The 27233-nt window shown below is 44.1% G+C and overlaps 1 protein-coding gene across 6 annotated transcripts in view; it reads right to left on the reverse strand.

Moving 5' to 3' along the window:
* Window positions 1–27233, reverse strand: part of Dpp6 (dipeptidyl peptidase like 6) — an 831812-nt gene that overhangs the window by 300685 nt on the left and 503894 nt on the right. For 5 of the 6 annotated variants that reach the window (XM_060374077.1, XM_060374079.1, XM_060374075.1 and 2 more), the window contains exon 2: window positions 6335–6449. In XM_060374077.1, coding sequence (XP_060230060.1) covers window positions 6335–6449 — 115 coding nt within the window. Of the gene's footprint in view, window positions 1–6334; window positions 6450–21148; window positions 21233–27233 lie in introns of all 6 variants that reach the window. The other variant, XM_060374076.1, reaches the window with a different exon arrangement.

A 27233-nucleotide genomic window follows, 5' to 3' on the forward strand; every position in this document is an offset into this window, starting at 1 on the left:
GCCAGTCTTCAGCGTGATCCTCAAAGTCAGTGGTTTTCTCATTATACTTCTATGGAGTGTGCCCAATGCTTTTCGCTGCCAAGCTCTTGTCAGAAGTTCAAACAAGGCAAAGTCTGGGACATTCTAATGCAACTAAAACTCTACCAGGCCCTTTTATAGTGCAGATCATTGCAGTCAATCTCATCAGAACGCAGAAATTGCAGCTTCCCTGACTAGCACACACCAGGCATGTGTGACCCGTTATAAATGAACAGTTTACTGTAGTTAGTATCAGAAAACTAAAAAGTAACTTTGAATCTATTATTCAGAAGAGACATTTGGAAAAGAACATGGCCTAGCAAGGGAGCGATACGTGACAGCCAGAAAGGCATGTTCCCTTCAAGACCCTTCAGAGGCACATAGATAGTGAGTAATTGATGGTTCTCAGCCTGTACCGCAGAGCAAGGTACCATGCCTGTCAGAATCACTGAGTGAACCTTGCAGAACCCCTCAGCCCCAGAGCACACCCTCCCGCCATATTCTGCTTGCCAAGTTGGAGCTGAGTTGTGAGCATTAGGAAACGGTCACAGACAGACCAAAGCACATGAGTCCAGAACCGAGTGTGGGGGTGAGCATGTTCTAGACTTGGAGTTTCCAGAATACCAGGTCAGAATCCATGAGAGCTTGGAAAACATTCACTTTACAAGTTTTCTCTAACTCTATTAAAATGAAGGCAACGCTGAGGTCAGGGCAGGAGTAATGCCATGGGTCTGTGCCCACGACTGTGTACATTTGTCCCCAAGTTGTGGCCACTGTTACGAGGACTCTGAACTGTAGCTTTCTTCCCTCCTATATACCCCGGGCTCAGACTCATAGGACTCAGCTCCACCATTCTCTCTGGTTTTATTTTTGCTTACTGATAGTGATGCTTGGGATATCTTGCCTCCTTGCTTTTAGCTCAAAGAAGAGCACACATAATGACATTTTTTTTTTTTTCACATTTGCTTGGTGCTTAGCACAGCGGTTGCAGCTCTTAATGGGACTGTTAATGTTGGAAGGAGGGGAGCTTAGCTTTTTGGGCTCTTGTAAAGCTCTTCTGCATCTGAGGGGATCTAGGGACACTCCAGGGCAGTACGGGTAGACCACCTGGCACAGTTTCGAGTGCCAAAAGAAAAGCTTCTACTCGGCTCTAGGAGAGGGAGCACACCCAAAGTGCCCCATTGCACAGCATCTGTGGCAAACCTAGTCCCCTCAAACCCAGGACAGAGTCCCCCAGCAGCATAGCCTACAGAAACAGACACCACCCACGGATGTCTCCAGAGGCAAAGGGGCAGACAAGGTTCAACCATATGTTTATTTCAACAGAAGAGTAAAGGAGGCCACCACCCCTGTCAGAGCCTGCCTGGAGTTCAGAGACTCACCGGAGGACCCAGCTGCCATTTACAGCATCCTGCCCTGACAGCCGGTGTCACCATCAGACAGAACAGTGACTATGTCCTCGACTCGGGGCAGAGGGGGCTGCCCTAGGGCTGCTCCTGCGGAATGGAAGTGATGTCAAGTTCCATCAGGGTCGGCTGATAGGAAGGTTCCAGGAACCACTTCTCAGGCGTGGCCAATTCTCATTACCTCATGTTTCACAGCCCTGTTGCTATCAGACATCTCCATCCACCACTACTAAGTAATGCTGATAAAAGCCCTTCATTCTGGGGGAGGTAGACTTGGCCAAGCTTCACAGTCGGCAGGAGAATCTCCGAAAACTACTACCCCATTCTAAGTCCCAAGAAAGTGTGGCATGACCACAGGACCAAAACTGTAAAGCCCTTTACCTCCAAAGCACAGCTCTGCTCACGGAAAAGCAAAGACAGCGCCATGCTCCCTGGATCCAGGGAAGCCGCAGTTTCCTTGTATTGATTAAGGCTCTGCTGTTGCTGTGGTCTCTGGGGCACCCACTGAGTACCAGCACTCACAAAATAAGTGTTTGTCTTTCCTAATCTGCCCGTACTCCCTTCCATGTCACTCATCTGGATTCCAGCCTCTAGAGCAAAATTTTGTCCTTGCAAATGGATGCAATGCACTAACTATGTCCTCCACCACCCAGTTCCAGGCTGCTCAGGGTGAGATCAGGCTCTCTCTTGCAGAACTGCTATGGAAACCTCTTCAACACTGGGAGAAGTATATGACATTCCACACAGAAAGAGCTATACTGCATTTCTTTTTCTTATAACCATCCATCATTTTTAGTTGACACAAGTATACTTGACAAAAAACTTGAGGAGACAAGGGAAGATCCTCTTGCTCCCAGGGCCTGCTTTCAGCAAGCTTCTGCAGCACACAATAATTGGCCCTGGCGGTTTTATTTTTATTTTTATTATGAGTTACATTTTATTAACTATGTATCCCAGCTGTATCCTGCTCCCTCATTCCCTCCCAATTCCATCCTCCCTCCCTCATCTCCTCCCTGCCCCTTTCCAAGTCCACTGATAGGGGAGGACCTCCTCCCCTTTCATCTGACCCTGTTTTATTGGGTATCTTCAGGACTGCCTGCAAACTCCTCCTCTGTGGCATAGCAGGGCTGCTCCTCCCTTGGGGGACGGGGAGGTCAAAGAGCCTGCCATTGAGTTAATGTCAGAAATAGTGCCTGTTCCCCTTACTAGGGAAACCCATTTGGATACTGATCTACCACGGGCTACATCTGAGCAGAGGTTCTAGGTTATATCCATACATGGTCCTTGGTTGGAGAAACAGACTCATATAGGACCCCTGTGCCCATATATATTTGGTGCTTGTGGACCTCCTATCCTCTCCATGTCATACTAACTCCCCTGAATGGCAGAGAAACACTTAAAGAGATGCTCAACATCCTTAGCCATCAGAGAGATGCAAATCAAAATGACCCTGAGATTTTACCTTACACCCATCAAAATGGCTAAAAAAAAAAACTCAAATGGCAACACATACTGGAGAGGTTGTGGAGAAAGGGGAAACCTCCTCCATTGCTGGTGGGAATGTAAACTGGTACAACCACTTTGGAAATCAATCTGACGCTTTCTCAGACAATTAGGAATAATACCTCCTCAAGATCCAGCTATACCACTCCTAGGCATATATCCAAAAGTTGCTCAAGTACACAACAAGTACATTTGCTCAACCATGTTTGTAGCAGCTTTATTTGTAATAGCCAGAACCTGGAAACAACCCAGATGTCCATCAGTGGAGGAATGGATACAGAAATTGTGGTATTTTTACACAATGGAATATTACTCAGCAATAAAAAACAAGGAAATCATGAAATTTGCAGGCAAATGGTGGGATCTAGAAAAGAACATTCTAAGTGAGGCATCCCAGAAGGAGAAAGACACACAGGGAATACTCACTTATATAGACCTATAAGATATGGTAAACATAATAAAATCTGTACAGCTAAAGAAGATAAACAAGAAAGAAGACCCAGGGTAAGATGATCAATCCTCACTTAGGAAGACAAATGGGATGGGTATTGGATGTAGGAGAAAACAAGAAACAGGACAGGAGCCTACCGCAGAGGGCCTCTGAAAGACTCTACCTAGCAGTGTATCAAAGCAGATGCTGAGACTCATAACCAAACCTTGGGCAGAGTGCAGGCCCTGGTGATCTGAATGAGAATGTCCTCCATAGGCCGATGTGTTTGAACACATGGTCCCTGTTTGGTGGCTGTGTTTGGAAAGGCCTAGGAGGTGTGGCCTTGTTGGAAGAGGTATTTCAATATGAGTGGGCTTTGAGATCGTAAAGATTCTTGTCATTTCTATTTTGCTCTCTCTGCTTTGTGCTGTTGTTAAAGATATGTGCTTCTCAGCATCCTTCTCTAGCCACCGTGCCTACTGCCCCTGTCCTGACGTTATGGGCACTAACCCTTTGGAACCATAAGCCAAAATAATCTATTTTTCTCTAAGTTGCCTTGGTCATGGTGCTTTATCACAGCAAGAGAAAAGTAACTAAATTTGCCACTATAACGTCTGTTTTGAATTCTTATGGCAACGCGAGGAAACCAAAGCAATATTAAAAGCAAACATTTAGAAGACATAGACCTCATAATTTTAAAACAGCATAAAGCTACGGTTGTTAATGTGCTGTACTATGGGCACATCTGCAGACATGCAGACCAGTGGATTCAGACAGAGAGTTCTGAACTAAGCCCGCACAGCCGTAAATGGGCTATGACTACACAGTGAGGATGGAAAATTCAAGAAATGATGCTGACACAACCGCATGCTCACACACCAGAGAACGAAGTCAGTTCCCTACTTTACACCTCTACACAGTGTGGATCAAGGGTCTAAATGCAAAGACTAAAAACACTTCCTTAGCTATGACCCCTAATGTATGAATAAGCAAAGAGAAATTAGATTTTTGTCAAACTTAAAGCCTTTTTGTGTATTAGCAGGTACTATCAAAGGGCATGGATCTTTGAATAAGTGGTTAGGAGTCTGTACTGCCCTCCCAGAGGCCTGGACTCTGGTTCCCAGAACCTCTTCTGGCCCCTGAAGGCACTTACACACACAAGCCCAAACCTATACACAAACACACAAACACTCCAATTAATAAAGTTACATTTAGAAAACAGATATCATCAAGACAGTGAGGGCCTATGAGCTAGCGTGGCAGGGAAAGGCACCTCTCCCCAAGCCTGATGACCTGCATTCAATCACTGGGACACAGAAGGACAAAATAGATCTCCCACACATTGACCTCTTGCCTCTGCTCACACTTGGTGGCACTCATGTACTTTGGCTGTTTACATGATCTGTGGGTTTGCATGTTATTCTGTTAATACAGGTTTATCTCACTGACTTTTATATGTTGACCAATATTTCTGAGTAGCATAAAGCCCACTTGGCCATAGTAATATATTTTTAAGATTTTATTATTTATTTAGGCCTATGTGTCTGTGTGTGTATGGGCACAAGAAAACAAATGTCCACAGAGGTCAGAAGAGGGTACCAGAGCCCTGGGAGCTGGCGTTAAAATTGGTTGTTGTGCTACCTGATGGGGGTACTAAGAGCTGAACTTGGATGCGCTGTGCTCTTTACAGCAGAGCCATCTGCCCAGGCCCCAGTAGGTCTTTATATGTTATAGTGTTCTGTTTGCTACTAGCTTTTTTTGCATCATCCTCACAAGGAACATTGGTCTGCAGTTATTTTTCCCTGGTAGCATCTACCAACTGTTAATAAAGATATCAGTTTTATTTCACTTACATCTTGGTTTAACCATTGTACCTATCACTTTTTTTTCTCTTCCATAGATGTTCTCTAAAAGACTTCACCCCATAGGAGCTTGAAGCAGATGTTGAGACTCACAGCCAAACTTTGGGCAGAGCACAGGGAGTTGTATGGAAGGACCTGGAGGGAAAAGGAGCTCCACAAGAAGACCAACAGAGCCAACAAATCTGGGCCCAGGGGTCCTGCAGAGACTGCAGAGACTGATGCACCAACCAAGGACCATACATGGAGAGGACCTAGTCCCCCTCCTCAGATGTAGCTGATAGGCAGCTCAGTCTCCATGCCAGGACTAGGGACATAGACTCTGGTACATGCTCCTTGATCACTTCTACCCAGGCCACAGAGAAAGAGGATGCAGGTAGTACTGAGGAGATTTGATAGTCTGTGGTCAGTTGGTAAGGGAAGAGGGTTTTTCCTTTATGAGGACTAAGGAAGGGTGGTGACGGGGGGAAGAAGGAGGGAGGATGGGACCAGGAGGAGACAAGGGAGGGGACTATGGTTGGGATGTAAAGTGAATTAAAAAAAATCTAAAAACTAAAACTAAAAATAAATAGATAAATTTTAAAAAAGACCTTTCTGTCTCTGAGGCTCGCAATCTTTTCTGTCTCAGCCACTCACAGGCAGGTGAACTCAGTGGGCACTACTGTGGATTCTGGTATGTGTTTTCTTGCCTGAGAGAATTTTGCCTCTGGCTCCATCAGTATTTAACTCCATAAGTGTTACCAAATGAGCAATTAGCCCTTGGTTCACAGGCATCATGTGCTGCTTGAACATTTTCTTAATTCATCCTTGCTATAAACCCAGGAATACCATGGGATACATTAAATTATTTCTCACACTACTACCTTTAATTTCAAGATAAATAAACAGCAGTAACTTTAATCTATGCCATACCTATCTAGTCAACCACTCTATAAAAATTTAAAGCATATAAGGCAGAATTTTTTTTTATTAAAACCAAACTAATTCCTTCTGCAAAGGTATCACGAAAACTGGTACCTGGTAAGAATAAACTGTACAGTCAACAGCTACTTAGAAAATACTTCATAGTAAAACTCCTTGCTCTAAAGTGTTAGTGACTGGATAGGAAGCATCCATACCTGGTGTTAGCAGTATGACTGAGGTGACGATCAGGGAGCAGATGACAAGGATGACGAGCAGTGCGATTGCAATTCCTTTCCAGTTTCTCTGTGGAGGGTTACTTCCCACCAGCTCCTAGAACAACCACAGGAAGAGAGAGAACTCAGTAAGCATGACAAAGCAGACAGGCCAAACCAACAGCTGACATTTCATTCATTATGCCACACTTAGACTACCCTCTCGTAAATACCCTCATGAACTAGATTGTCACAAAGGATGGCCTCAAGACTCTCTTTGTCAAAGCTTCATGGAGTCTTCATGGGATCTCACTCAAGTGTGATGAACATTGCCAGACTCCAGTCTTCTCCCCTCCCTTTCTTTACATCTACACTTCTAAGTGTGACTATTGGGCACCATGCTTGAATATGTAGTTAGCACATAATGTGTGTCAACTTCTATGTGTGCCATTTATAATGATCCTGCTATTCCTTCCACTGTGAACAAGCTTCAGCATTCCTTGAGTCTCACTTTTCTGGGTCACTCACCTATCCTATTCTCTCAGCACCCTCCATGGAACAACATGTATGTTGTAGCAATGGCGAAGGGTGGGGGGACTATCTGGAGATATCATTAAAGAATGTGAACAGAAGAACAAATCTAGGAACTCAACAGGTGTGTGGAATAATAGACTAAACTCTTAGTTTGGGGTTGTCCAGCACAGGCTCTAAGATCAACAATCAATAAAAGGGACCTCATGAAACTGAAAAGTGTCTGTAAAGCGAAGGACACTGCCATTTGAACAAAATGTTCAGTGTCCTTAGTTATCAGTAAAATGCAAGTCAAAATGACCCTGAGATTTCACCTTACACTCATCAGAATGGCTAAGATAAAAAACTCAAGTGACAACACACGATGGAGAGGATGTGGAGAAAGGGGAACCCTCCTCCATTGCCAGTGGGAATGTAAACTTGTACAACCACTTTAGAAATCAATCTGGTGCTTTCTCAGAAAATTAGGAATAGTGCTGCCTCAAGATCCAGTTATACCACTCTTAGACATATATTCAAAAGATGCTCAAGTGTACATCAAGGACATTTGCTCAACCATGTTTGTAGCAGCTTTATTAGTAATAGCTAGAATCTGGAAACAATCCAGATGTCTCTCAATTGAGAAATGGATACAGAAATTGTGGTACTTTTACACAATGGAATACTACTCAGCAATTAAAAACAAGGAAATCATGAAATTTGCAGGCAAATGGTGGGAACTAGAAAAGATAACCCTGAGTGGACACTGGGGCAGTACTAATATCAAATAACAAGTGCTGCATGTAAAAATTAAATAATAATAATCATCATCTGTATAGAAAAATCTATACAGAAACAAAGGACATATGATTTCAGTGTAGCTATACATGCTATAGATCTGAGAATATTGCCTTTTCTAGCGTCCATCATTTCAACTCATGTTAAGCAAGGCAATATGAGGTAGGCTAGAGATTGTATCTAATGTATGTACAATACATAAGTATATCTTCATGCACAACTGCATGTTCATCAAAAGGTACAAAATGGTTACAAAGCAATGTAACAGACAACAGTTGATTAGCCATGTGCCTTTCCTGGCCCAGAAATACACACAACATGATACCGAGTCATGGCTGTAACTTAAGAGAATGGCAGGAGGCCAGCTGTTGCTTTGCTGTGTATCACCATCATTGCTAAAGAAAGCAGTAATATCTCATGTACTACAATAAGCAAACTCAGAAGTGCATGAACAAAGAAAGGACTTTTCCATCACACTCTAACTTCCAACTGGGGAGCTTTGCAGGGAGGATGGATCAGGTTACAACGTTCTGAGTCCAGCATTCACCAAGCTGTAGACAGCTACGAATGCTTCAGATACACACCTACAACATGCTTGCTTCACTTCGCTACAGGACAGCAACTATGATTCCCAGCAGAGGTGAAAGGAGATGAACTCCAGGACACAAAGGCATCTCTGCAACAGAAGACTGAGCTGTTGGAAGCCGTGACACAGGAGGAAGCAGGTGGCAGGTGTACAGCAGGAGCTGAAGTGATGGCATGGGTAGAACTTGCTGGTCACGATGGGACAGTGGGTGGTTCCATGTTTTATTTTTTTTGTTCCTGAAAGCAGAGGGGTCAACCAGATGGCCCTCTCACCAGGGAAGTAGGAAGTGCGTTCAGACCTTTTGTTTATAATAATTCCTCTTTCAACCCCCTCCATCAGGTACTTTTTAGAAGTATGCAGAAAGTACAGGACTATGGCCTCCCAAATAGAAAAAAGATCTATGATTAGGCAACTAATAGTTTTAAATATTTGCAGAGGATATTCATACGTCAGCAGCTCTCTGGGCTGCCAATGAGCTAGCCCGTCTTGCTGCAGGGTCAATCCTGACATAATCCAGGAGGCGACCCCTCCCACCAAGGCTCTCACCTCTCCAGAACTTTGGCTGTGTGTTTCATAGATACTTCTGCCTGGCTTTTCTAGCTGTGAATGTGAGTAGTTATGAAATACACGTGAAGGCTGGATTCAAGGGAACAACTCTAAGATACTTCAAGTGAACAGCCAATTCAGGCAGACTGATGTGTGTGTGTGTGTGTGTGTGTGTGTGTGTATGTGTGTGTGTGTGTGTGTGTGTATGTGTGTGTGTGTGTGTATACTCTCTATAAAACCTCTGTTGATCAATCAGACCTTCTTTAGGTTAACTAGCCCAACTTTGGATGACTGACAATTCAGTTCAGGGAAAGAAGGGTGGCAGGTACTTTCCAGGACTATCAGGCAGTGCTCTCAAGGCCCCTTCTCTCCTGACCTCTCTCTACTGCCTTCTATCATGCTTGTTCTAGTTTGCTTTCTGCTGCTGTGATAAAACACTCCAACTAAATTGAACTTAAGGAGAGAAAGAGTTTGTTTGGCTTATACTTCCAGTTCATAAGGAAAGTTAGGGCAGGAACTCAAGCATGAACAGAAACCATGGAGAGATACTGTTGGGGCCTGTTCAGGTTCATGCTCAGCTGGTTTTCCTATACAGATCAGGACCACCTGCCCAGGGAATGGAGTTGCCCACAGTGGATGGGTCCTCTTATATCAGGTAACGATGGAGACATGCCTTTGGGCCAATCTGGTCTTGGCAAGTCCTCTATTGAGACTTTATTCTCAGGTGACTCTAGGCTATGTCAAGTTGGCAGTTAATGCTGCTTCCCCTACTAAATTTTCCAAGGGCTGTTTGGATTGTCAGGGCTCCACTTGCCCTTCCACACATACATTTAGAAGCTTTTCAATGTGAATGCTTCATATAACATGATTTCACATTACTGCCTGAGATCATAAAGTTGAGCATCTAATCAACCCTCAGTCAAGTCCCTCCCACCTCCACCCAAGCCTGATCTGTGGCCCAGCAAAGCCGTGATCAGAGATGATCACATTCTGACTTTGGCAGGCTTTCTAGAAAAATAAAAAAGCAGGCAAATTATGGACTCTTATGTGTCCTCACATATTCTTTCTTTCTTTCTTTCTTTCTTTCTTTCTTTCTTTCTTTCTTTCTTTCTTTCTTTCTTTCTTTCTCTCTCTCTCTCTCTCTCCCTTCCTTCCTTTCTCTCTCTCTCCCTTCCTTTCTCTCTCTCTCTCTTTCTTTTGTCTATACATTCAACCAAAACTCAAATCAGTTTAGGATGCAGAGGTTCACTGGCTGTGCCTTGTCTGTTCTCTAACAAATCAAGTGCAGACTTCATCCAGGGAGGCAGATCAATGCCTTGTTCAGCCAATCAACAGAGACTCTCCCTTCTGGAGCAGAAGGGACTGTACACTACACAGAGTAGAATGGGATATCAGTCCTAAATGGGATATCTCCATCAAAAATCCTCCCTCCCCTCAGGGTTCAGGGAAACCCATGAGAGGAGGCAGAAAGAATGTAAGAGCCAGAGGGGATGGAGGAAACCAAGAAGACAAGGCCTTCTAAATCAATAAGATCAGTGTGTATGTGAACTGACAGACTGGAGCACCACAAATAGGGCTTGCATGGCTCTCCACGAGACCCTCAGTGTATGTATTATAGTTTCCAGTTTAGTGTTTTTATAGGATTCTTGAGTATGTGAAAGAGCAGGTCTCTGATTCTTGTGCCTTTTCCTGGGCTCTTTTTCTTCTGCTTGTTTGTTTTGCCCAACTCCAATGTGCTATTTTCTCTCTTATCTTATTATGCTAGATTTTATTATTAATCATTAGAATCCTGTTGATTTTCTAATGGAAGACAGAAAGTGGATCTGGATGGGAGAGGAGGTGGGGAGGGGAAGAGTAGAGGGAGGGGAACCATAATCAGGATATATTATGTGGAAAAAAAAATCGATTTTCAATAAAAGAAAATCAAAGAATCAAGCCCAGCCACCATTATTCTTCCTTAGGAACTTAGTCTGACTTGGATCTACATTGATATAATACTTTAAGTTCCCTACTCTGCCAGTCAACAGCTCTATACCTGACAGTCTCAGAAGAAAAATCTACATCATACCACACCCAGAAGATCCCCCTGCAAAACATGCTGTGGAAGACAATGACAGAAATTAAAGTCTAGCAGGTGTTCTTCATTCTCCTCCATTGGTGTGCCAGCCATGCCTTAGCAAATGACTACTTTCTATTCAAACAATGAGACCCACAGGCCACTATGAGATGAGTTTCTGTGCTGGGCATTTTTGACAAGTTCAGTATGTCAGTTCTCCATGTTGAAAGTCCCCACTGGCTTTTAATTTTTTAAATTTATTTATTTTTTATTAATTAGAGTTTATTCACTTTGTGTCCCAGCTGTAGCCCCCCTCCCTCATCCCCTTCCAATCCCACCCTCCTTCCCTCATCTTCTCCATGCCCCTCCCCAAGTCCAAAGATAAGGGAGGTCCTTCTCCCCTTCTCTCTGACCCTAGCCTATCAGGTCTCATCAGGACTGGCTACATTGTCTTCCTTTGTGGCCTGCTAAGGCTGCTCCCCGATCCCCTCAGGAATAGGTGATCAAAGAGCAGGTCAATCAGTTCCTGTCAGAGACAGTCCCTGTTCCCATTACTATGGAACCCACTTATACACTGAACTGCCATGGGCAGTTCAGGGTTCTAGGTTATCACCATGCATGGTCCTTGGTTGGAGTATCAGTCTCAGAAAAGACTCCTGTGCTCAGATTTTTGGTTCTGTTGCTCTCTTTGTGGAACTCCTGTCCCCTCTAGGTCTTTCTATCTCCCCCTTCTTTCATAAGATTCCCTGAACTCTGCCCAAAGTTTGGCTATGAGTCTCAGCATCTGCCTTGACACCCTGCTAGGTAGAGTCTTTCAAAGGCCCTCTGTGGTAGGCTCCTGTCCTGTTCCCTGTTTTGTCCCTCTTTAGATGTCTGTCCCGTTTGCCTTTCTGAGTGAGGATTGATAATCTTAACCAGGGTCCTCCTTGCTGAGCTTCTTTAGGTGTACAGATGTTAGTATGTTTATCCTGAATTTTTTTTTTTTTAATTAGTAACAACTTAGGCTCAAGAGCAAGAAACACCGGAAACTCAATGGCAGAAGCTAAAATAATTTAAGGTCAGATTTATAAGAGAGACCAACACCAGATACCATGTTCCAGGATCGAATCGCTGTCCTGACACTGTCCAGAGAAAAGTATTTCTATGGTGATTCATGCTTACGAGCCAGCACTTGAGAAGCTGAGGCACAGCTTCTCAAGTTCAAGACCAGCCTGGGCTACTGTGTGAGGTCACATCTAAAAGTCAGAGTGGAGAAGAGGAAGAGGATAAGAAGGAGGAGAAGGAAAAGAGGATGGGGGTTGAAGGGGAGAGAGGGATGGAGGGTAAAGTTGCCCCTCTCTCCTCCTACATTTGGGTCACAGAGCTGCATTCTGCTCTGCAAACAGCTCAATTCCTCCTCAGCCCCAGATAAGCTTTTGGCCGTGTATGGCTTCACCTGCCAGGAAATCTGAGGCATGGCATTACTTCAGTCTTCCATGAGATGGGAAGGTGAGTGGGGAGAATCTGACATCAGCTTTCACTCTTGTTACAGATTCAGAGGGAAGAAAACAGGCCTCCAGGATGGGCAGAATGAAGGATGAGGCTGAGAGGCAGGATCAGCCAGGGCCAGAGTGGAGGTTGAGAATAGGACAGGCCTTCTGCCTTTCTATTCTAGAATTCTGTTTATTACCAACTGAGTGATTTTTTTTTTTTTTTGTTTCACTCCGCTTTTTCTGAAATGGCTTCTGTAATGTTCACTTGAACTAGGCAAAGAGCTAGAGCAGGTCAGTGTCTGTTGAGAGGGAAAGTCATTCTACTCCAGGGACAAGCTCCCACATAGGTCATCCAACCCCAAGTGGTCAGCCCTGGAGCAAATCTAAATGGACTCAGTAGATTGTACACACATGTACAAGCTCTCACAAACACACACGCACATACATATGCACAGGCAACAATAATAACTAAAAAAATAGGAGGTCATAAATTTAGGAGGGTGTGAGAAGCGTGAAAGGGGTTTGAGTTGGGACAGATGTAGATGTGGTGCTCACATATAAAGCTCTCAAAAACTATAACACATTGCAACATAATACAGTCATTTGACTCGACTTCAGCAAGTTGAAAACAGAGAAGCTGAGAAAGCTGCAGCTGAAGAAGCCTACAGGGGCCCACGGAAGGCATGCTGGGAGGCTCCACGCTTGTAAACACATACTCCCTTTCTAGAGGCACCTACTAAACAGACCTCCTCTTAGAAACCTGGTGCAAGGACTTGGTTTAGAATTCTTTCCTTTTCTTTTTTGAGAAAGGGTCTCTCTACATAGCCTAGCTGTTTTGAAACGCACTACGTAGACCAGGTCGGCCTTGAACTCATAGAGAGCTGCCTGCCTCTGCCTTTCACTGTGATTTGTCTCTCGCTCTAGAAGGGGCATAGTTCTGCCAGCTGCAGTGTGTGATGTTCGGAATTCTGGGAACTTCTCAGAGGAGCTGGGGGCACTCTGAGGAGAGGCTCCTGCTCCCCTTGTTGTTGCTGCTGCTGCTGTTGGCTGGTTGCAGTGTGTCAAGTGGTCCTAGGCAAAAAGACAGGAAATCGAATATCCTGACAATGAAGGTCAAACTTGCCCCAAGGAACCCAATGCCCCTAATCAGCAGGAAGTAATCTCAAGAAGTCTCTGCTTCCTTTCCCCCCTAAACTTTTTTCTCTTACTTTTGGGGGTTGGAAGGGATTAGGGTGGGATAAGGGTTTGGAAGGTTGGTAGATATAAGAACCCAATAAAGTAGCCCCCAAAAGTGTGCTTACAAAGGTCTGTGGCACCATGCTTGGTTATTGGCTTAGAATTTTTAGCTAACTAGTTTGCCATTTAAAAAAGTAATATTCTTTGGAAAGATCAGCAATACAGGTACAGGCATTCTCTCCAGTTAAAATTTAGGTAGTGTCTAGCAAATTCCAACCCCAGAATCCTGCTGTTCCTGGTGTCCCATATGTTACCATAATGGGCACTTGCTTGAGCAGAGGCAAAGCCCAGACCCAGGGCTAATAAAGCACGACACACAGGAGATCCAGCTGTTTCCAGTACCTTTCTGATTTGGGGTATCAACTTATCCAAGAAGAAAGTACAGTGATTTTAGCCTATGGCTGGTGGGGAAGGGATCTAAGCAAATTCACAGCAAAAAGCTATTGGTTTAACATCATCCAAGCAGTAGAAAGACATTCAGCATATGTGGCATGAAATTGGAAAGGGGAACACTGTGGGCAGAAGTGTACAAATGAAGAAGCAGGGGTAGGGGAGACAATCCAGGAGAGTAGATGGGAGGGGACCTATTGAAGCTAAGTGTGTGTGAAAATTCCCCAAGGAAACCTCTTATTTGGTTAACTAATTGGAAGATAATAAAACAAGAAAGTCATTTAGCATTAGAAAAATTATTAGACACAGTAATATTATGTGAACTCTTATTTTTTCCATTTTCAAGTATGTGTGCATACCAATGGATGTGATATGCATATGTGTGCAGGCATGGGGGGAATGAATTGTCTACCCATGCATATGAAAGCCAGATACTGGTGTCAATAATCATCCTCCATTACATCTGTACCATATTCAATGAGGCAGGGTTGCTCAATCAAACCCAGAGCTCAGCAATATGATTAGTCTTCTAGCTAGCTTGCTCTGGAGCTCCTGCTGAGCTCCTCAGCAACCTTCTGAGGCTGGGATTATAGGTGGCCTACCACACCCACCCAACATTTACATGGCTCCTGGGGATCCAAATTCTAGTCCTCAGGCTTGCATGGCAAATGTTCTAACCCCTGAACCATCTCCCCAGCTCTTGATTAATGCTGTTAATACCTTAACTGTATTCACAGCCTTAATCCACCTCTACCATGCAACCAATAGTCTTCACAGTCATGGGTTCCAGGATTTGGATGCTGACATTTGGGTGGTCCTGGAGGAGGGTGCTGTTGGTTTGTCTACCACAGTGCTTTACTCCATGGTATACAGTGCAATCCAGCCATCAAAGAAGAGCCCGCTGCTGCATGCACAGTTTGGGTAAGCCTAGCAAATAGAATTTTAAGTGAAATAATCAGGTACTAAGGAATATGTCATGAATGACTGATTTCCATCAACATAAAAACTTAGAATGGACAAACCTACAAGTCAACGAAATTAATGAAGATAAAGAAAAAGGAGGCATTTTTCCACCAGGGGATATGGCTGCACTGGGTGTGTACTTGGTATTGGGTGTGGCTGGACACAGTAACCAGCTGAACCATCAGGAGAGGAAGCCCTAGGAGCACCTGAAACAATGCAGGCCTTCCAGGTGCTCTCCTGCGTCCCTCTTCCCTTTTCAGCCAAATCACAATGAGAAGCTTGTGGGGGAATTCTTAAGCCATCCCCAGTAACCTCTGGAAGCTGGGCATTAGCTATTGATTCACTTTGTTTATTAACAGCAAAAAGAGATGTGTGGAGCAAGCTGAGTTTCCCTATGCTTCTGTGTGAGAAATACTCGGCCAGGATGGAATCAGAGCCTTAATGTGCTGCATGTTCACGGGGCAACAATAAAAATGATTAGAAGAAAGCATAAAACACAAACCAGAGTGTAGTGTCTGCCATTACATGGCTCTGTTCTATTGTCTGGATGTATTTTCTTCCTAATATTTATTCTCTCTGAAGAGCTTGGACATAAATTTCTTTTATGGATCACAGACCATTTACTATAAGTGGAAGGTTGCAACAAATTATAAAATCAATGATGCATCCATCTTGGGTAGAAAAATGGCCTCTCAATCATTGCACTTCCATATTTGGAGAACAAATGACCACAAGACAGCAAGAACAAGTTTTAATAACATCCAGTAACTGACATGTGTCCATCCTGAATCTGGGAGCCTATGGGATGCTGGCTTCATTTCTCTTTTACTGGCTCATTGACTTCCTCCTCATTGGTGGCTCCTAGGCTAGTACTAAAATACAACACAGATAATAACTAGGTGCTGGACAGACCTAGGTAAGCAAGAGCAGGTTTGGCTGTTGCTGGCTTCTCACAGATGAGGAGGCCACACACAGATGCATCTCCCAAGAGGAACAGGTGTTCAAGTCTAGGCTTTTATTTGCAGAGATACACCAGGAACTAGTATCATTTATTATCACTCGTTCTTCTCCTTCTCCTCTCTCTTTGCTTCCATGCGTCTCCTATTCCGACTCTGCATCAACAACACCCAGGAGCCCACATTGCAATCAGCTCCTCTCGGTCTGCTATAGCCACGAACACAAAAGCAATATCAACCAAGCAGATTCAGAGGATAGGCATGGGCCAGAGAAGCTGTGACATGTAGACATGCCAAGAACAATTCATCCTGCCATTTATGGGATGACCCTTCCATGTGTCAGAAAGTAATGATGCTCTGTTGAGTGCCAGGCTGTGGCCCAGGCCAGCAGCTCAAGACAAAGGAGAAATGAGAACATAGGGGAAGAATGAGAATCAAGAGAACTGGGAACAACAGACCAAAGACAGAAAGTATTCAAAAATGAATGTGGGAAAGGGTGCTGTCAAGAGAGAAGGCAGGAGAGAGAAGAGGATCAGAAGAAGAGGGGAGGAAGGGGTGAGGGCAGGAGAGAATCGAGGGAAGAGGTAGGTTTATGGTGGACTTTTAGTAGCAGCTATTTACATGTTGTGTTTTCAAATAATTTCTACCTCAAACAGGGAAAAATTCTACATATCAAAAGCCAAATTGAAATTAACTGGAAGCTGTATATGTTGGGATTCTTTCTTAAGCTAAATTTAGACTGCTCGTGTTTATTTCAACTCTCTCTGTCCATCTGAAACTTTTTTGTTTGATGTCTTTACTCAGCTTTAGCAAGTCTGGGGACACCTCTCCTGCTACTGTGCATTAAGTGGCTTTTAAAGAAGAAGAAAACACAGCTTAAGAGGATCGAGGCCCGAAGATCAACACAGCGTGTACGACATGAAAGGCAGAGATGCTGTCTCTGCTTGACCTCAGACCCTGTGGAGCAGATGAAAGGAACTTCCTAGAGATGAAAGTGGGGCAAACAGTGATTATTTTCTTAGAGACTTGGACCTATAAGAAAAGGTCGTGGTAATTAGTACACTTACCTGGATCAGAGTGGAGCATAATTAGTGCTTTCAATGTATAGTGTCTTCGGGTAATACAAAGGTTTTTAGATGAGAGAAATAATTACATATTCACTAGGACAGAAGGGAACCCTGATAGTTCCAGATATGGGATTTTAAGTCTCCATACTTTTCAAAATAAGCCTATGAAAGTGACAGAAGCTGCTGGATGTCCATGTGGGACACAGACTCGTAGACCTATGGCTGAAATGAGGTTCTTGAGCTGTGGCTGGTCACATAGAATGTAGTGTCCTCGGATGACCTCCAAATGTTGGCATAGGGACCCACTGTTCTCAGGGTAGCATACATCTCTACTGCCCAGTTCCTCACAAACGCAGGAAAGTAAGAGTGTGTGATGGTGATCTTTCAAAAGCAAAACCTACCCTACCACAGATAGAACAGTTTGGAAACTTGCCTGTGCAGAAACAAGATTCTGGCTTGATAATGCCAAGTCAAGCCCTTTCCTGGCTTCACAGAGCTACAACCCCAGGACACCCTTCCCCAGAACACCCTTCCTGGGGACATTCTTCCCTAGGATACCTTTCCTAGAAACACCTTTTTCAGGACACCCTTCCCTGGAACACCCTTCCTAGGGACACCCTTCTCTGGTACACCTTTCCTGGGAACACACTTTCCCATTATACCCTTCCCTGGGTATGTCCTCTAGTACAATTTATTTATTTATTTATCTAATTTTTTTTTTTTTACCAGATCAGAATGACTGAAACCCATGTCTGAGAACTCACAAGAGGGGTCCATTCTGGAATTCCACATATTTTAGCAAAATACAAACTTTATGAAGCAGTTTCTCATGAAGAAGGCTCTATCGCTAGATTAGGGCCTCTCATAGAACGAAGAAGGCAGCAGCAGCAGCAGCAACAACAACAACAAAACTAGTGTGTGCTGTGGTTGCTGCAAAGCCACTCATCTCACTGTGACAGAAAATGCCCCAAGCTGAAGAAACACATGGTGATGGGGGCTTCCATCCTAAGCCACAGGTAGGGTGAAGGAAGGACACTAAAATGCACTCTCAGTGTCCCATGCTGGCCCATGCATTCTGGGCGGTTGGTGTACGCATCAGCCAACAGACTTCAAATTGCTGAGAGCTAGAACTGCTTTAATTGAACAGCTATGACTGAGGTCACAAGATAAGTAACAATGACCTCAACAGTCACTATCAGGTAGAAGAATGAAATGACAGGCATAAAACTAGAGATCATTATACTTAGTAAAAGATGGGGAAGATGAAGGTTACATGCTTTCTCTCATCTGCAGAATTACTCAAATCATAGAACATGAAGAAATCAAGCTAGTATTGACCAGGATGTTTTATTTCTACTGGCTAACCTTCATAGTGCTGGAAGTTGCTATGCGTACTTCTAGAAAAGAAAATTAATCAGCGATCTTACTGAGCTATGAGTCCTGTGAACGACAATAGCAACTGGACTGATAAGATAGGAGTACTGGTGCTATAGTGGAATGAATGTCTTGGGAGTCACCAGCCACTTTGGGATTGGATTTAAAGCCTACTCTACAAGATGAAGCCCATGCCTGGCACCATTATCAGGCTCAGGAATCTGTGCCGAGACAGTTAGTAGCCCTAGGAGAGAACCCATTACCATCATTTTGCTAAACGGTCATAGTATTAAATGGATTCTTAATGACCTAACATTGTCCACATATAGTAACGCATCTCTCAACATTCATCAGAGAAACTTCTTCATTGGTAGATGGTGATTGACAAAGACACCCATGCATGGCCAAAGTTCATAGAAGAGACTGTGGGGATGCTCATTTCTATATAGGAGATTTATATTACACCCCTCCTCCAAAATCTCAGGGATCATCATGGGAGAAGGGACAAAAAGACTGTAAGAACCAGAGGTGGTGAATAACTATCAAGAAACTGTGTCTTCTGGACACAGCAGGACAGCTTCACATATGGACTCAGTACTGTGACAGCAGCTGCACTCCAGCAATATGCCCTGTACCCCAAAGTGCATGAACAGCACAAATTGTACTTATTTTTTTAAATGACAGCAAAAATTGTACTTATTTTTTTAATATTTGTGTGTATAGGCAGAGTTGTGGAGGAGAATGATTATTGTTAAAAAAAACATTGTAAGAAATTCTCATAGAACTAATAAAAATTTCAAATAAAGAAAGAACAAAATATAGAAGTTATCTTATTGACATGAAGAGACACCATGATCATGGAAACTCTTATAAAGGAAAGCATTTAAGTGAAGCTGGCTTATAGTTTCAGAGGTTTAGTCCATTGTCTTAATGGCAAGAGACATGTAGGTATGTAGGCAGACATGGTACTGGGGAAGGAGCTGAGAGTTCTACACCTTGATCTGAGGGCAGCAGAAGGAGACTGTGTACCACGCGGAGAGTACCTTGAGCATAGCAGACCTCCAAGCCCACACCTACAGTGACACACTTCCCCCAAATAGCCACACCTCCTAATAATGCCACTATGATGGCCAAGCATTCAAACACATGAGTCTGTGGGGGCCATTCCTACTCAAACCACCGCAGAAGTGTAAAAAGGGGATTAATAGGAGAGGTCTGAGGTGAGCAGTAAAGGAAGACTGCTAGAAAGGAGAGCAAACACAAACATCACATGCCCTGTCTTACATGTGAGAGTACATTTAAGTGTATACATCACTTAGGGGGCGGGGGACAACATAAGGGTGATAGGTAGACAGGAGCAAAGACAGTTATAAACGTGTATAAAATGTCAGTAAGGAACTTATTATTTTGCACACTCGTTAAAAATTTTTAGTGAAAAAAATAAACTGTGGTATTATATAAGCAATCTTCAAGAGAATCATTAGACAGTTGTTAAAAATACCTGTCAGCTGAGTCCATGGAATTCTTTAGAAATTAAGCTCTTAAGGTAACCTGACTTAACATTGCCTCTGACGAACTCAGGAAAGACATCGCACTGACTATCCTTTGGGCTGTTTGCTGGAATGACACTGATGGCATACTGACTTATTCAGGACACCACCTTGCCATCCCCATGCTTTTCTTCTAAGAGAAGAGGAGGGCTGAGAAGCCAAGAACCTGGTCCTGGCAGGACCTAGTTTCTAGCCTTGGCTTGGAGTAGGTCCAGGAGCAGATGGGCCTGGCCTGGAAGTGCAGAACCATGCAGGGGCAGCTGGAGATGGTCCCACATGACTGGCACATACCAGAAGAAGGCTGTCCTTAGAATCAGTCTCAAGGCAGCCAGTTAAAAACATAGACAAATGGAGTTGGGCATTTGCTCCTGATGATGGAGGCTATTTGAGGATGAGTGCTCTCTCTGTGGTCTCTTCAGAGCTGGACAGCTTCCACAGAGACCTAAGGGGAAGCGGGAAGAGAAAGAGGAGCAGGGAAGACAAACTGTATGGGTATTGGAGGGCTCATGTGGTGTGATCAACTGGCTATGGTGAATAATTAATCTTAGAGGAAGGTGTGGTATTCCCAGAAGCCCACCCATGGCTCTGAACAGGACCCTTGGCAATTTTCCTCAGGACACCTTCCTCTCCTGGACATGCATCTTGGCCTCTGGCCTCTTCCAAACATCCTGCCAACGCGTGGCCACATCTTACCTTCTCTCTATGATTCATGCCAGCCATCACAGCTCCCACACCCTCTGCCACCTGCATCTCTGGACTGAAGCTGTCTGTCTGCCTTCCTATCTGCCTGAGATCTGTGATCTGTCCCTTCCCAAGCATCTCCTTGTCACCATTTGGAACATAGCTGCTGTCCCTGCTGAGTGTAAGTGTGTGATATGGGACACACTGTCTATCATTTTAGTGACCCCGTGCTTTCAATGTCCCTATCCTCTCATCATCCCCTCCCTCACTGTCCCCATCCTCAAAGTTCTCCAGCCTCTCACTGTCCCCAGCCTCTCCATGTCTCCAAGCCATAGAATTCTTCACACGTTCATTGCATGGTTCTTGCCTCCAGAACCAAATACATTTAGCTACACTTGGAGAAAGGAAGGCTCAGATGACACTGGGCAGAAAGTCACATATCCTTGGATTAGTGATTGAGCCTTTAACTAACTGATGCCTAGTTTTTCAACCCTGAGTAGGGGATGATACAAGCCTTAGGAGAGTAAACAGAGCATGAAACAGAATATGAGGGAGTGTGCAGAACAATGCCCAGCATGGCACAGGCAGTCAAGATGCTGCAGTGCTGTTCACCTGACACAATATGGAGCTACCTGTGTTTCACAGCCCTGTTGAGCTCTGGGGAAAGCATCATGGCCGGAATGCACATATCTTCCTTCAATTCTCATGTAGAGACTCTGTGAGGACAGAAGACAAGACAGAAACGTACAGGTGGGGTCTCAGCAGAGCTGCCCAGGCCTGGCCACAGGCTTCTAGGCTCCATGACCGAGGACAACGTTTCCAAAAAAGATGCTCTGAGCCTCTACGGTGATCCAGCATCATTAAGCTGACACACTGTCACCATGCTGTCTGCAGATAGTGCAGATGAAGCACCTCAGTTAGAATCTAGAGTTCCAAATGGCCTGAGGCTAGGGATGACAGGACTGACGGCCAGTAGCCCAGGGCAAGAAGCTCAGACCCTGGGTCCCAGGCTGGCAAAGGATGGAAACAACCACCTGCTTTGGAGACAGTGTCAGGAAGGATGCCAGTGGTCCAGCAAGCACACAGAGCCAGCCATAGTGCATCATGTCATGGCAACCACTGTAAATATCGGGTCTGATTTCATGAACTGAAGTGTGGTCCAGATGGTTTAGTGCAGGCCTGACTCCCCTGGATATTAGGGTTACTGTCGCCCAGTCTACTATGTCTTTGTCACTCCATCACCTAGGGTACTGGCTGTTTTTTTTTTTATCAAGTTGACACAAGCTAGGATCATCAGAGAAGAAGGAGCCTCAGTTGAGGAAATGACTCATGAGACCCATCTATAAGGCATTTTTCTCAATTAGTGATCAATAGGGGAGGGCCCAGCCCATTGTTGACAGTGCCATCTCTAGGCTAGTAATCTGGGTTCTATAAGAAGGCAGGCTGAGCAAGCCATGGGGAGCAAGCCAGTAAGCAGCACCCCTCTATGGTCTCTGCATCAGCATCTGCCTCCAGGTTTCTGCCCTGTTTGAGTTCCCGTCCTGACTTCATAAATTGATGAATACCATTCATGTATAAGTCACCTGGGAAGCATGGCAGAAATGTGAGCTAACCTTCCAGGTGTTGGGGGATGCTCAGTGGTTAGAGCATTGTGATGATCTTGGCAAGTCAGTCAGAGAACATTCTATTCTACAGCCGCCTAGTCACGCCTAATTCTGAAATAGACTCTAAGTTTTCAATGGAAAACTTTCTTTTAATGCTGTGACATTCAAACACTATGGACCCAGAGACACTAACGCTCCACACTCCATACTCCTGGTTGTGTTGATCCACTCTGTACCCATGCAGAGATAACACCAAGTGTTTGCAATGTTCTAGGGTATACCAAATGAATCATGCGCCTGCGCCATGCCCAGGGGTTGTGGATGCCCAGGGCCGCACCACCTGCCTTTGTTTGCAGACATTTGTCTGGGATGGCTATCTTTTACTATTCCCAGCTTCTTTGCAGACTGGAACCTATTGTGAGAGTGTCTTAGTTCTAGCTGTGTTTTAGGGTGATTCCCATTGGAATCTGTTTTTAGAAACCAGAGGTGAATTATGGTGCTCCACTACTATCTACCCCCTATTTTTCAGGAAAGACTGGGAGCCAGCCCTGATGAATATCACCAACTCATTTCCAAGGCAGAAGGAAGCTGTCCCTAGCTGTCATGCCCATCTTTTTTGGAGAACGTAAGCCACCCCTCTGGCACTTTACAGGGAGACTCGTCTGCCTTTAATTACACTATGGGGAAATGTATGCGATGGGGAAATGATGAACTCTAAATGTGCACTGGGCTTCAAGAGCATCTTGGATAGAAACAAACCAAGGAAAATACAGTCACTGCTCTCTATGACCTTTACCTTGGACCAACATGGGTCTTTGAATGGGACTGTAGAGGTCAAACACCTGGATTTACACTCAGACAGAACACAGAAGCCCCCTGATTCCTCTATTCCTTGCCCAACATTTTTAGAAGGAGGTTTGCCTAAGGTCATACATTGATCAAGTGGCATCTGCTATCGTATTTCCTAATGTCGTTCTACTATAAACATCTTGCTGATTTATGTCATCACTGAAGTTTAGAACTTGGGGAGAGGGTTTCTTTTTAACTAGAGTCAGCATAGAAAAACCATAAGTAGATTCACGCATCTTTTCACTGGAACAAGTGAGTTAGTTAGCTGTGATAGGCAGACCCCTGTCTCACAGAGATGTCTTCATGCTAATTCCTAGAACCTGAAACTCCATGATACTTCATGGAAAAACAAAATCAAGGTGCACGTGAAATGAACATTCCTAGTCAGCAGGCCACAAAATAGAAAATTAACCTGGAATTTTCATGGGACCAGTGAGGTGTCAGAGGTTTGCAGAAGCAAGGTGTGTGTGTGTGGGGGTGGGTGTCCAAAGACACACCTGACCATTGCTGGCTCTGAAAAAGAATGAGGGGATCCTCCAGAAGTGGGAAAGATGAGCAAGCAGATTTCCTGAGAGCCTCTATGCAGAGATAAGCCTCCACACCTTGACTTGATCTGAGGGAAACCCACCTCACACTTGCCAGCTTCAGAGTGTAGGCAAATAAATGTGCATTTAGGGACAGTTCCAGTGGCAGGAAGGAAGGAATTCACCACTTATTGGGCTGGGTTTTCTTTCTTTTGTGTATATGTGTACATGTATGTGCAGGTGTGTGTGTGTGTGTGTGTGTGTGTGTGTGTGTGTGTGAATGAGATAGGGTCCCTAGTATTGGGTTTACAAACACACTGCAACACGCCATTTCTTTTTACATGGGATTTGGGCGAGTGAACTCAAGTTCTGATATTTCTAAGGCAAGTGCTCCCCCACTTAGCTATCTCCTGGGTCACCCATCAGGTTTTCATTGGATCTCTCTCTCACTCTCCTCCCACCATGGACGAATGCTCTGGCCTAAGATGAAAATGTGACTTGGTCTCTACCTGCTGTGAATTTGAAGACCCCTCCCTGCCTGTGGCATACCTGGGTTCCACACCTTCATGTATGTCTCAGGATGAAACAGGACAGGGTAGAATATTACTTTTAAAGTCCCTTCGGAGGAATGTAAGCATCTTCTCTCACAGTCCACACTGGTGTGAAAGGCAGTGACAGTTCCCCATGGAAAGAGTGTTGAGAATAGAGGGCCATAAACCAGTTCACGGAAGAGACCATGGTGGAAAGGCGGGAGAGTTCACTGTGACTCTGGTCACTTCATGGTTTTCCCATAACAGGAGGGACTGGTGTGATGTTTGGGATATCCTATCAATGACTTGTTGATTTGTGTGCTGGCGTATTGAAGAGAAAATGAACTCTGATTCAACAGTTCTATTTAAACTTGGCTTTAAAGACTGCACTCAAAGTCCTCAGCTACACTGCAAAACACAATTAATTTGTACAAGTGATTAAGGGAGGCAGCTTTCAATTTTCCAATTCATTAATCATTGCAGACATGCCTTTTGCCAATAAAGCTGTGCTTTGACAACGTGGTTTATTGTGTTCATTTTTCTATGTTCTCTAGTTATTGAGAGATGACAAAACTCTTCAATAGCATGGAATAACAGGTGGAAATGATAAAGCTCCAGCCAGGCCCCTTGGCCCTTTCTCAAGGAGGTTTCAACTCTGGGCTCCAAGACTTAAACACTGAATCCTAGGAGTCTTTCTTTCTCTGTTGCTTCAGCAATTGGCCAGCTCCAGGACCAGTTGCCTGGAGTGATGTTGGTAGCAACTTCCTGCTGTTCTAACTCCAGAATATCACACAACTCCTTAAAACATTGCTTGAAGCTGGGAGTGACGGCTAACGCCTTTAACCTTAGCGCTCAGGAAGCTGAGGCAGGAGGAGTGCTGCATGTTTGAGGCAAACCTAGGCTACATACTAAGTTCTAGATCAGGTTGTACTACAGAGTGAGACTGACTGAAAACAAATGGGGGCTGGAGAGATGGCTGTGTGGCTACTCTTGCAGAGGATCAGATTTGGTTCCTAGAGCCCACATAATGATCAACAACTGTCTATAGCATGTATGTATGTATGTATATACATATGTGTGTATACATGTATATATTTGTACAAACCCATATACAAACACACATACAAACATACACATAAAAAATAAATAATTCTTGAAAGAATTTTTATGCTTTCCAGGCATAGTGATCCATGTGTTCAATCCCAGCACACAGGATGATATAAGCAGAGCTCTGAGAGTTTAAAGCTAGCTTGGTGTACATAGCAAGTTATCAGGCCAATCAGGGCTACACAGCAAGATCCCATCTCAAAAGATTAATGACCGATTATTGAAAATACTTGAAAAAGGAACTAACTAACTGAGAATGAAAGGTTCCAGGGAGTAGAAAGTAAATGCTTTGTATTTCTTACATAAAATAAATATCTCAAATTAATAATATTTCTGATGTATCTTCAAATAATGCTTTGAATAAAATTCCATTATTTCACTGTGGGAAGTAACAAAGGCTCACAAATAGAAGATAGTGCCTGTGATTTAAAAACAGGACTACAGAACATTGGCTATATGCAACCCCACTCTGCACATTTCAGTGCTGATATTCACCATGGCTTATCTCTGTATCAAAGACTCCTGTACTGCAACAGACACCTTAGCAACCGCCTGTGATCCCAGAGCAACTGCAGAAAGGGCTGGAGGCCCAGAGATATCACACAGGAAGCTGGAGGGACATGAATTCCGTGAGATGCAATTTCAGGTGTTCTTTTTTTAATTTTAATTTTTATTAATTACAATTTATTCACTTTGTTTCCCCCCATGTAGCTCCCTCCCTCCTCCCCTCCCAATCCCACCCTCTCTCCCACTTCTCCACCCATGCCCCTCCCCCAGTCCACTGATAGGGGAGGTCTTCCTCTCCTTCCTTCTGATCCTAGTCTATCAGGTCTCATCAGGAGTAGCTGCATTGTCTTCCTCTGTGTCCTAGTAAGGCTGCTCCCCCCTCAGGGGGAGGTGATCAAAGAGCAGGCCACTGAGTTCATGTCAGAGACAGTCCCTGTTCCCATTACTATGGAACCCATTTGGACACTGAACTGCCATGAGCTACATCTGTGCAGGGGTTCTAGGTTATCTCCATGCATGGTCCTTGGTTGGAGTATCAGTCAGGTGTTCTTAAGCACACAGAAGAACCTGACCAGGAGGAAGGGAGGACAAAAGTGAGGTGACATGGGGGACTTCTCCAGAACCCTCCTCCCCCACCTCTATCAAGAGGGATCCTTAAACCACAGAATTGCATGTTCAAATGCAGATTCTACTTAAGCATTGGACGAGGTACCTCAGCATTAAGAGTGACGTATAATCAAAACTGAAAAACCCTCCAAAAAATTCAGTTAGTTCACCCTGGTTTAAGGAGCATTTACAGATGGTTTTGTGTGCATGGGTGACTTTGGCTTATGTGGTAGAATTCTTGTTAGAGCTGTGTAACTAATCTCATGTGTGTTAGTAGCTGATACTAGGGAAGGACAACTGCCACCAACCTGCAGACACCAAAGAACTGAAGAGCACAACGAGTGCTTTCAAAACCAGACAGGCATGAAGGATGCTACCTCATGTCTATCTCTGTAACATTTAACTAAACTCCAGAGACTCTTTTCTTTTAAAAGGTCATTTGAGCTTTAATGAGAAAGGTGGTGGTCGATGCCCTTGGTAGCCTGGAATATCTGGTCCTCAGAGTAGCTGATCCAATGAGAATCTTGCACAAAGAAAGCCAGGATCCATTCTGGTATCTAACCTCGTGCAGGAAAGATTTGTAGAAGTCTCAATATGTAAGACTGAACTACAAATCTTCACATTGTTTTCATTCATTTGTTTCTTTATAAAGAGAAAGAATTGGAGCAATCAGCATGCCTCCCCATGTGTGAAGCAGTGCCTTTAATGAGTTTTAATCTAGCAAATGAGTCAGGCTCTAAGCAAAAACACTGAACTTAATTTTTTAAAAGGAAAGGAACAAAGTTTGGCACTCTGTGGGATTTTGGTGCCTATTAGTGGTGAAATTAAAAGTCTATTATGTTACTAATGTAGAATCCATTTTTCTTTTACTATCCATTGAGCAAAGATACTTGAGTGAAAATAGATGTTTGGTCACTTAGTTACAACTAACCTCATCTCTTTACCTTGCACAGATCATATCATAAGGATTTGAAGGGCACATTACAACCG

This window comes from Meriones unguiculatus, chromosome 21 (genome assembly GCF_030254825.1).
Source record: "Meriones unguiculatus strain TT.TT164.6M chromosome 21, Bangor_MerUng_6.1, whole genome shotgun sequence".
Taxonomy (NCBI): domain Eukaryota; kingdom Metazoa; phylum Chordata; class Mammalia; order Rodentia; family Muridae; genus Meriones; species Meriones unguiculatus.